The sequence below is a fragment of the Ornithodoros turicata genome, chromosome 7 (genome assembly GCF_037126465.1).
Source record: "Ornithodoros turicata isolate Travis chromosome 7, ASM3712646v1, whole genome shotgun sequence".
NCBI classification, from domain to species: Eukaryota; Metazoa; Arthropoda; class Arachnida; order Ixodida; family Argasidae; genus Ornithodoros; species Ornithodoros turicata.
This window is the reverse complement of record NC_088207.1, coordinates 52,401,546-52,412,471: the sequence shown is the minus strand read 5'-3', so window position 1 is coordinate 52,412,471 and position 10,926 is coordinate 52,401,546. Positions and strand designations below refer to the sequence as shown.

The window sequence follows — 10,926 nt, the reverse complement described above, 5'->3', positions numbered from 1 at the left end:
TGAACTACGCTCGAAACTAGAGGCGGACAAGGTCGCGCCCGGAAGCCACGGTCTTGAGGGGATTACGGATGGTCCCTGAAAGGGACGTGATCTTCGGTCCTGCTTTTCTTTCAGTAGGAGACGAACAAGTGCTCATTCGTGGAACCCAGCTCTCCCTTTCAGATTTTGTTTCGGTTTCAGTCTGTCTACCAACGTCATGATGACGTTTCTCTGGTAGATGTCTATCGCCACCATCACCTCTACCCTCGGCTGATGAAAAAATAATAAAACCAAGGCGGGAGAGAGAGAGAGAATTCATCGTTTTCCGATCTCTTATATACGTGTCGACTAAATAAATAAAACTAAACACATGAAAGTTCGAAAGCAGCACGACACCTTCACTTCGAACACCGCTGCACGAGGCTGAGCGTAAAATTCGAAGAAGAAGAGATGAAGAACCGGCGCTTGTTACGATTTTGGAATTCTTTGGTTTTGTATCGGGCATTGTCCCTGAAGAAGAAGACGGAACAGCATGGCACCCGCTCCTTGCCAGTTCACCAGAACCGCTCTTGGCCACTGTTCCTAGTGGTGGAAGAAGAAGAAGAACCGCTCTTCAGCACTAACCCAGGCAGACGTGGTAGTGGCGGTTGTGGACTAGACAATGACTGACGAGAACTCTCCCAAGAAGGATCCCCGTCAGAAACAGGAAAAAAAGAAACCTGTGAAGAGCTCTTCAGGCCCGGTCTCTGCAACGTCGACAAAGCTCCAGGGCAAGAGACGTTCTCCAGAACGCGCTGGGAAAAGTGGCAAGTATCTTTGGACATATACTTCCCGCTTCGTAGGTCCCGTTCGCGAAGGTCCCGTACCATATATTCTCTGCTGAAAGGGGACGCGTTTAGTAGGACTGAAACGGTTTATGACCTTGGGGAATTCTTAATTATTATCTTAACTTTGTAATTTATATACCTGGTCTAGTCAGTACCACGAGCCTGTTGCGACGGCGGTTGATTAAAACTCTTTCCTACGGTCCTCCTCCTTTTTCTAGAACCACAAGGAACTCTGCCGATAACTCCCAGCAAGAATCCAGAAGCACAGAAAGAAAGCGCTGATAGTACTTCACCGAAGAACATTCCCAGTTCTTCTTTAGCAGAACCATGGAAAGATGCACCAAAAAGCCCGAGTGTTAGCCCTACTCCCGAACCATCGAACGCCGGCGTGGCTATCCAACCGAAAAGCCCCACTGGCAGTGATTCTCCGAAGCCACAGAAGAGGATAAGATATGCTCCAGATGTACCGCAGAGTAGCACTGCGAGATCGAGTCCCGCAGTATCGCACGTTCCCATCTGGATGCCTGCAGACATGACGGCCAAGCGTGCATCACCTGAACGCAAGATGAGCAGGATCGCGCTCGGCAAAAAAAGACTCCTGTCTCATCTACATGTGTTGCACTCTGAACCGAAGCCGCCTCCTGAAGTTGTTATGCCCATACCGAGTACGTAGCAGCTCCGTCATTTATTTCGTCCTTGAAAGATGGCGTATAGCCATAGAGGGGTTTCGAGGTAACACCACCACCACCACCACCACATCGTACCTTTGATGGTGCATTCGGGAGAGGGAAAAAAAGGGTAGAATTATCACCCACATGTAAAGGTTCCATTGAACACCTCCCAAATATTTTTATGGCTACGCTTTACTGTTGTAAGAACTTAGCCATAATCATCACATTCGCGCCGACACACAGGGTTAAACCCGCGCAGACTGGGGGCACCGTTATGACCTGCTGGACTCCTTGCCCACATTTACAGCTCGTCATTCAGCCCGAGAAAGGATAGGGACTCTATTCGGCAAAGCAGTCGGCGTCATATTCTACAACCGCTACACACTAAAAGCAGAACTTCACCGCACAGCATGCTGATCAACCAGCACTCAGTATATTCTGTCTTTGGCGGACCTTAGGTGCCGGCTACGTGGACGCTTGGGGGTCTGGGGTTGTCGACTGCGTGGAGGCGAAATATAGACAGATATCATGTCGGCCATAATGTAATTAAAACGTTCAGTGAGGCCGTACGTTTTCGGAAAGTAAGGTGAGGGGAACCTCCTTGAGGATCTGCGCGACAAACTGAAGGCCTCTGTCGCTCAATTCCTCAATGCCATCCTTGACTTGACAGTGATACGCGGAAGAGCAGCGCTGGACAGCACCGTGTGCTCGAAGGACTGCCGAAGTCATTGAGAGTGAGAACTCCGCTGAGGAAGTTCCTCAACGTTCGTGCAAGCGGGCCTTGAATGTTGGCTGACCTTGAGCATGTTATGCGGTGAAGTGCTCCTTTTTGAGTGTGTGGACATTCGACGCGCGATAACTTCCGGATGCGTTATCGCACCGATATATCACTCGCGTGCTTAGTTTAAATAATAATAATAATAATTGGGTGTTTACGTCGCGAGACAACTGAGATCAGTTTAAAAAAAATCACGTCGTAATGTGTGCTTCCTCAAGAAGTGGGTGCAATGGCGTAGCCAGAGGGAGATGTCCGGGAGTTCAACTCCCAAATCTTACCCTTTTACGGTAATGCTTTTGGGAGAGGCAAAACGAAAGTGAAATTATCTCAACCCGTGTAAAGCTACTGCAGAAACCCTCCCGAAATATTTCTTTCTGGCCATACGCTAATGAGTGAGTGAGTGTCGTTTCGAAAAACCATGTATAATCTGTTCGGTAACTGGACACCTTCGTGGGGTTGTCGCCAGGTAAACCACGAAGACCGAAGCTGTCTGTGTCGCCGTTCAAGCGAAAGACGGAGGTTGTGCAGGAAAAGAAAGTAACTGTCCACAGAAACATCATACTGTTCCCGCTTGTCGTAGCACTCACAATAATGTTGGGCGTGGGCATCGGCTTTCTACTACGGACTGGCTCTCCATTAGTATCGGGAAGCAAGGAAGTGCCAAGGGAGAGCCCGAATGTCTGCAGGTCCAAAGAGTGTAGGCAAGCAACGAGCTTCATCGACTCCGTCGCCAACTACAGCGTCGACCCTTGCATGGATATTCAAAGGTGAGAGTCGTAGATTCAGAACTAACAAATTTCGCTTCAGAATAGGACAACTGAGCCTTGTTTATAACGTGAGTACCTTCTCGGGTTCATCTCACGGGTAACGTTACTACATAAGGATGCTTCACCTAACCTAACACAAAAAGTGTTCCCGTAGACGGTCATTCAAACAACGACCCGTTTGACCTACATAACAAAACCCATATTCCAAGGGAATGGAGTACAGTCGCCGTCCGATTTTTCGGACTCGACGGGGATCGCGCAAAAGTCTTAATAATGGAGCAGTCCGAAAAAAAAAATTCGCTTCAAAATAAACTTTACTAAGCCCTAGTAAGCTGGAAAAATTTGTCGATGCCTTCGTAACGCGCTTCCAGCTCTGCATGATGACATCAGCTTCTATTTCCCGAAGCGACATTTCGTCAATGTACACTGTCAGAGGCACCGCTGTCATCAAGTCCGCATGTCGGCTTCACCTAACGCATGCGTACTTTAGGTGAAGCTCGCTTTACAGCGCTGTCGCGCGACTCGCGGGCGGAGAGCACGTGCTGAGCCGTTGGCCGTTGGGCCGTTGGCCATGAACTTCACCGCATAGCAAGCTCCTAGCCAACCAACATCTCCAATGATATCGTTACCTGCCTTGATTTGTTGAAAACGGGGGGCGTACGCTTTTTTTGTGACAATTATGAACATCTTCCTGAGTGCAACGTTCTCTCCCCTGATTTGATGAAAATGGAGGGCGTACGCCATCTTTGTGGAAATTATGCAGAGCACGCTCCGTCCACTCTGTCTTGCTCCGGAGCCCCTGGCTAAACGCGCGTGCTTGTGTGTGTGCGCGCGCGCCCTACGTGTTTACGTGATGTGCGCACGCTGCGTGTGCAAAGCGCCTCTAGGCCGTCTTCTGATCAGCCTGTCAGGATCAGGTTGTCTGCATCCTGAAAAAGATTAAGATTAAAATTATGGTGCCGGTGAGTCCAACTGGAGAGGGGGGGGAATAGCGCGGGAAGAATTCTGATACGAGCCACAGAAAAGATTTCTATAGTAGGAGCGCGCACTGTTAAAAATGAACTTCACCGCATAAGACGCTCCTAACCAACCATTCTCACGCCTTTTTTGTGACACTTATGAGCATAAGTGTGACGAAAAAGGCGTATGCCTCCCGTTTTCAACAAATCAGGGCAGATAGCGATACCATTCGAGATAATGGTCCAGGAGCGCCACAGTCCGCGGCACCCGGAGCCGCCCTCTTTCTGCGCACGCACGCACGCACGCACACGCACACGCACACACACACACACACACACACTCACACACACACACACACACACACACACACACAAAATACAGAACTTCACTACATAGCACGGTGAAAGCCAACCATTGCACAGAATGATACCGTTATTCTCGGTTTATGGAAAACGCGGGGCGTAGTACCCCCTTTTGGGACAATTAACATAACTGCATAAGTGCCACCAAAAGGCCGTACACTCTTAATAATGAACTTCACCGCATAGCACGCCCCTAGTCAACCACCATCTTTAATGATATCGTTATCTGGCCTGATTTGTTGTGTAGCATCATCGTCATCGCCGCGCACCGGGCTTAGCACTGTCCCCGTGCGCTGCGAATAAATCACTTTTCGATTGACCTTCCGAGGCTTCCGGTTGTCCCTCCTCGGATCGCGCTACAGTTGAAAACGGGAGGCGTACGCCTTTTCTGTGACGCTTATGAATAGCATAAGTGTCACAAAAAAGGCGTACGCCTCCCGTTTGCAACAAATCAGGGCATATAACGATATAATTAAAGATGATGGTTGGCTAGGAGCGTGCTGTGCGATGAAGTTCGTTTTTAAGAGTGTAGGCCTCCCGTTTTTAACCATTTCGGGGGGGCAGAACGATATCATTCGGGATGGTGCTTGGCTAAGAGCGTGCTATGCGGTGAAGTTCTGTTTTTTTTTGTTGTTTTTTTTGTGTAGGGCTGTGCGAATATTCGAATGCTAAAGTGATCTGTGTGCGAATCGGATATGAGATTTTGTCAGAAGGGCAATGTCGCAGAAGAGCTGGTACACGATAACAGTGAACGAGACACGGAGGAAAAAGACAGGCGAGACAATCTCACTGTATTTGAATTTCGAATCGAAGCGATTTTTCTTCAAAACCACACATGATATACTCGGAATAGCTTCGAATCTGCGGTCGTAAGAGTGAGGTCTGCTTCATACTATATGCGTGGATATATTATGTACATACTATGTATATCCGCGTGTGTGTTGTTATGTTCGATTCGTATACATGCCGTTTTCACCGCTTCCGGTTTGCTGCCAAAACAACATCCGGTTTCACAGCAAACACGCTCTGCACCAACCACTGTGCCGATTGATACAGTTATCGCTTCTGATTTGTGGAGAGAGATACAGTGAATATCTCTCTAGATAGATAGATATTTGTGGCAATTCAAATTGCCACAAAAAGGCGTACGCATTCAGTTTTCAAGAAATCAGGGAAGCGAAAGATATAGTTCTGCAAGGCGGCTGGTTCCGAGCGTCCTTAGTCGCGGAAGGAAACCGGAAGTCTTCGTGGCACCGGAAGTTGCGGCACGGGCTTGTTTATGTTTACCCGACAATGTCATGTATAGTCCCGACACCCGGCTGCGCACACGCATTGATTTTTCGTATCCGCAGGTACGTATGCGGCAGATGGGCACAGACCAAACCAGGCCGAGGTCGGTTTCGAGGAGACTACCTGTCAGAGACTTTTCGAAACAGCACTCTGCGCGTCCATGAGAAATTAATGAATTTATCTAACATGGTCAACGCAATATATTATGCCGAATCCAATATGGCCGTGTACTACAAAAGCTGCTACAACTTCATGACAGATAATGAGTCGAGTGCCGTGACATCCATCATCAAGTACTTTAGAATCGACCCTAAAACTTGGCATTCGGTAAAGACACTCGAAGATCTGGTTTTTCTAGCAGCCAGTACGATGAGAGAGTTCGCTTGGCGCTTCTTCTTCGACATATATGCGGAGCTCAATATCGTCCACATCAACCTCGGCACGAGCCTCAACACTGTCCTGACATCTGTGGACGTCTCGACTGAAGAGTACATTCGCATGCTCGTGGGATACTTCAAGCTTGAAAGACTTGCGCGAACGGGAATACTCGAGAGAATTGGTGCTGATGTAGATGCCGTCATCAAAAAGTTCAAACCAGCTCCTTATGCTACCATCCAGGTACGGCAGCTAAATGAAACTGCTGTACCGCTGGCGACCTGGTTGAGAGTAGTCCAGTTGTTCGCGAAGGAGAACATCACTTCAGATTTCTCGGTTAGGGTTCGGGGATGGTCCGAGATCAAAGACATCGTAAGCGTACTTGGCTCTTACGATGCTGCACAGGTGTCCATATACAACTTGTTCCTGTTCCTCGCCCATACACTGAAGTACGAACTGTTCAAGAGGGACGCGTTGCGAGGTGGAGATTTTTTGAGCATCAGGACTCGGTGCTTGCAGGAGACTGCACGTTATGGCAAGAAGGTATACGCTAGCTGGTTGTCAAGACATCTCCAGCATAGAGACACCACGCGCGAGGTGACGACGATGTACCTCTACTTGAGGGAGGCTGTCCTCAAGCTTTTAGATGACGAGGAACTTTCGGACGAAGCACGTAGGGTAATGGCGAATGCCGTTTATGAAATCCAGCACATGTACTACGGTGTCGGGACGTCGGAGAGGCTGAAACTCCGTCCTGGTGTCAACATCACTGACTGCTTTCCAGTTGTCCTCGCTCAAGCTGCACAAATTGAAGCCCAATATCAGTACATGGTAAGTTGCTTACAGTTTATTAGCGAAATCTGGATGCAGCGCTGAAGGAGCAAGTAGTTCCACAGATCAGTTTTCACAAGCGCCGTCAAGGGCGTAATAACGGTTTGATGTACATTGAACCCTCGTTAATATGACCACCACCGTTCCCGCAGATTTTGGTCATAAAGCGAATTGTCATACTAACGAGAAACGCCCAATCCGCTGACCTCAGACCGCTTGGTTCCGGCCATTCTTAGGTGCACAACAGCAGCACAGTGTGACCTGGTCTCGTGGTCAGTGCTGTTTTAAGCGCTATATACTGTGCTTTGGCAGTCCGAAAAGCGCGATGAGTAATTCCGAGGTCAACAAGATCAGGAGTCATCCCAAACCTTGGCGCCCTACTTCAATACTTGTCGCCCTCTGCCTGAGGTATGTGTGTAGCCTCTCGCTGGGGCTACTATGCGGGTCATGTGACGTGGTTGTAATAACGAGAATATAATACCTGTGTATGACCCTGCTTGTGACAAAAATCTCGGTCATAGTCGGAGAAGCGGATCGTCATACTAACGAGGTGGATTTACATGGCGGCGGAACGGTTCCCAAGAAAAACGGTCATAAAGTGAGCACGTCGTATTATCGGGGGTCATATTAACGAGGGTTCACTGTAGTTGCGTGACAGATGTGTAGCCAGTTGTGTAACGACGACTTTTCGGGAAAGCTAGTGAAATTGATATAAAAAGCAAGCCTTTGCTAGTCGATTACTGTTACCCCAAAAGCAGGTTTTCGCAGCATAATCCATGGTACTCGTATAATGGTCGTCCTCTTTGTCATCATGATTCTTCATGATCGTCGTTTTTTGTTGTTATCATTAGCCCATCATATCATCGTCATTCATGAGTCTTCATCGCGTAATACTCTCTGGGACAGCCATCTCAATCGGGTCCCATGAGGGGTAGTGATGATTCAAAGAGCTCCTTAGAGAAAGACTCTTCGACTTTAACTTTAATTGTCATCCTGAACGATGATTGAGCGTGTTGTGCGATGCTGATGTGTTTGATCGTCACACCGCACTTGTTTCTAAGTATATAGTAAAACGTGTTTTCTCTTGCGCACAGGGCTGGGACGTTACGGAGAAATACCCACACAACCTGTGGCAGTCATCAGGTACCCTGGGCTATGTCCCAAAGTACAAGGCCATCGTAACTCCGACACCGCTTCTGAACCCCGACATGTTCTACGTGGGTTCCCAAAACGATATTCTCAATCTGGCCACCCTTGGCGCAACCATGGCGGAGGGAATGATTCAGGCAGCTCTCTTGGTCCACAAGGACGTTCACGTGCACGAGCGGGATCACATCGTGGGGTCCCTCTTGGAGTGCTACAACGAGCACGAGGTTAATCTGCGGAACAGGAGCTTGGCAGTACGCACCGATGATGCCCTAATGCTGGCAGCTATAGTGAAGGGCATCGCAACGGCTCACAAGGTTGTTAGGCAGCTGCATCCCGTTGCGAGCGTCACTGAAGATAAGCTGTTTTTCATTCGATCCTGTCTGAGATTCTGTACCGACAGGAAAACAACGATTCCATACGAGATGGCTTGCGAGTATGCAGCGGCTGTCATCCGAGAGTTCCGGGAGTCCTTCAATTGCACGACGCGGGAGTATGTGCAGTGTGGATAGTCGATGTGCCATTTGTGGCAATGTGACACGCTTGTTGGACCAGGCTCTGGTTTTTGGTTCCCATAAACTATAGAACGGAAAGGCAGGGTAGTTGGTATGGACTTTTACAGAGACACGAGGAGAGAAAGAATCAGCGGTGTCGGTACAAATATAAGCAATGTATGTTACAAATGAATGAAATAGTTGAAATAGTTTTTTTTTTTTTAAGTTTGTTGAATATATATCGATACTATGTTTTAGTGATTGACTTCTGATGTGATACTGCAGAAAGAAGGAATTGCCCATTTTCTGGCGTCACGAGTTGGATAAGGGCGAATGCACTGTAAGGCTTTCATGTAAAATTTGTAGAGTGAATGAATTAAGCTTCTCTTAATTACGTTAAACTTCTGAAAAAAATGAACCGGTTCTGATCTCTAAACATACTGCGCAGATACTGCGCGGGAGTCAGGTTTCGAAGCGTTTTTATTGGTCTGACACTGTCTTTCAATGTCATTCTGTCTCGCGCTGCGAGGCATCGCAAACACATGCCCTCTGTCGGACGCCACGCAGAAGACTCCACTTGACTTTGAGGGTTTGACGAAATCCAATGGACTTTTTTTCACAATCGCGTCGTATCCTAGCGGCAATGTCCGGCGATACACGGTCGGCGCGCGCCAATGCATAGCCGGCCAGAGCAGCCATACTGGCGCCATCTATTAACCATGTAGGGAACCGCATGGTTCCTGGACTTGGTTCCATGGACTCCTGTGAAGGCGAAGTGCCAAAGCCCACCCTGACACGAAAGGGATAGGACGCGACTACTACTACTACTACTACTACCCTCTTTGGCGGCGTTAGTGTCGCATAGCATTCGCAGAAGCGTGGGGGAGGCACATTTTGGGGCTAAAGGACTGCGCGGAGAGTGAGGATCGGTGGGCAGCCGGGGGGGTGACACACAGGGTGCCGCTTACCCTACTGACGGCTCTGGTTCTCCGTTCCATTCTTCGGTTTCCACGTCCAACAATCTCCTTCATCGAACCACCACTTTCGTATGTCCGAGTAAACCTTAGGGCTAGAATTATTTCTATAAATCTTCTCGCAAAGTCCGCACGCGGCCTGGTGCGTTTCACGCACAGCCTTGTACCGCCGCTTCCAATCGAAGTGGGAACTGTAGTTCTTCCAGACGTGCACAGTGTTCCACAGGTACTTTCCCAGGTCCTGAGGCGAAGCGAAGGACAGCGCGTCGATAAACGATCCGGGTGGAGAGAAGGTGGAATAGTTGGCGTACCCCATGACCACGGGCACTATATCGTAGGCGAGTACATTGTAGAACTTCTCCGTGACGTAGTCGCGACACAGGGAATTCTCGAGAGAGAGATAGAAATAGTATTTCTTCGCCAGCATCTGATAACAGGCGGGGCTTCGGGATGGAGAACATTCATGCTTCCCGCACGCACCGTAGATGTCGACGTCGATCACTTTCTGGAGCTGCTCCACGAATTGCTGTCGGCCGCTGCGAGCGTTGCAGTGCGACACAAACCACGCTGCCATTCGGTCCTTCGTCACATTCGGCGCCCGTTCCACGGTGTCGTGTCTGCTAAGCCTAACGAGCCTGTGCTCGTACGGAAACGGAACGTCCGCGTCACGTCGATAGGTCACCGTCCAGTTGATGAGGCCGTTCAGCGCAACACTCTCGTTCGGCGTGTAGACGGGTGACTCCATCCCATAAAGCACCCAAATCTGCTTCTCACTGAGTCTCCGTGGAATCTGCTTCGAACTGAAGTCGCGATTGTGAAAAACGATGGCGGCGCTCCGGGGAGCCGTGGAGCGATCACGGGTGAAAATGCAGCGATGAACGCACTTGTCAGCCATCTCTTGGGTAAAATAGGGATTAACGGGCTCTCCGTAGAAACTGTTCCAGATGAGCACGACGGGATATTGTGGCGCGTTGACTTCACTAATTTCGGTTTCGGTTTTCGGTTTATGGGTACTAGGAGAAATTAGTCTGGTCAAGGCGGCTAATTGCCCATCCAATGTTTCTGTGCTAAGGTAATAGTATCCAGGGGCGGCAATGCTGAGGACAATGAGGCCACAAAAGAAGTATCTCACAAGCTTCTGGGTAACCATGTCGCCGTGTCGAGCAGTCCGTGGCTCCAACACATGCGTCAACTTGTGAGAAGTAGATCACGACAAAACGCGGCAGAAGAACTGCCGTCTAACGTCTGGAATGGATGAAAGGCTTCAGTTGTTATACTGCTTCTCTCCCCCCCCCCCCCCCTTCTTGTACCCCGCAGATATGCGAAACACTTACGATCCACCAGGAACCTTGCGCATCGCAGGATTCCCACGACATTGCTCCACGTTGACATCGGTTGTGCCCATGTCCAACGCCAACACGCACACTCCACCCCTTGCGAGATCGCACAGCGTCTCCGTTTATCGAGCACTA

General features: G+C 49.2%; 2 protein-coding genes across 2 annotated transcripts; one reads left to right on the top strand and one right to left on the bottom strand.

Moving 5' to 3' along the window:
* Positions 1–475: 475 nt before the first annotated feature.
* LOC135401525 (neprilysin-11-like) lies at positions 476–8,725 on the top strand. The gene is made up of 5 exons (XM_064633980.1): positions 476–785; positions 1,025–1,471; positions 2,722–3,022; positions 5,697–6,840; positions 7,935–8,725. The coding sequence occupies exons 1-5, from the start codon at positions 641–643 to the stop codon at positions 8,496–8,498; spliced, it is 2,601 nt and encodes an 866-aa protein (XP_064490050.1). The 5' UTR covers positions 476–640; the 3' UTR covers positions 8,499–8,725.
* LOC135401526 (glycoprotein 3-alpha-L-fucosyltransferase A-like) lies at positions 5,110–10,926 on the bottom strand. Its single transcript, XM_064633981.1, has 3 exons — positions 10,789–10,926; positions 9,449–10,699; positions 5,110–6,808 (listed from the first exon to the last, which is right to left on the bottom strand). The coding sequence occupies exon 2, from the start codon at positions 10,602–10,604 to the stop codon at positions 9,450–9,452; it is 1,155 nt and encodes a 384-aa protein (XP_064490051.1). The 5' UTR covers positions 10,605–10,699; positions 10,789–10,926; the 3' UTR covers positions 5,110–6,808; position 9,449.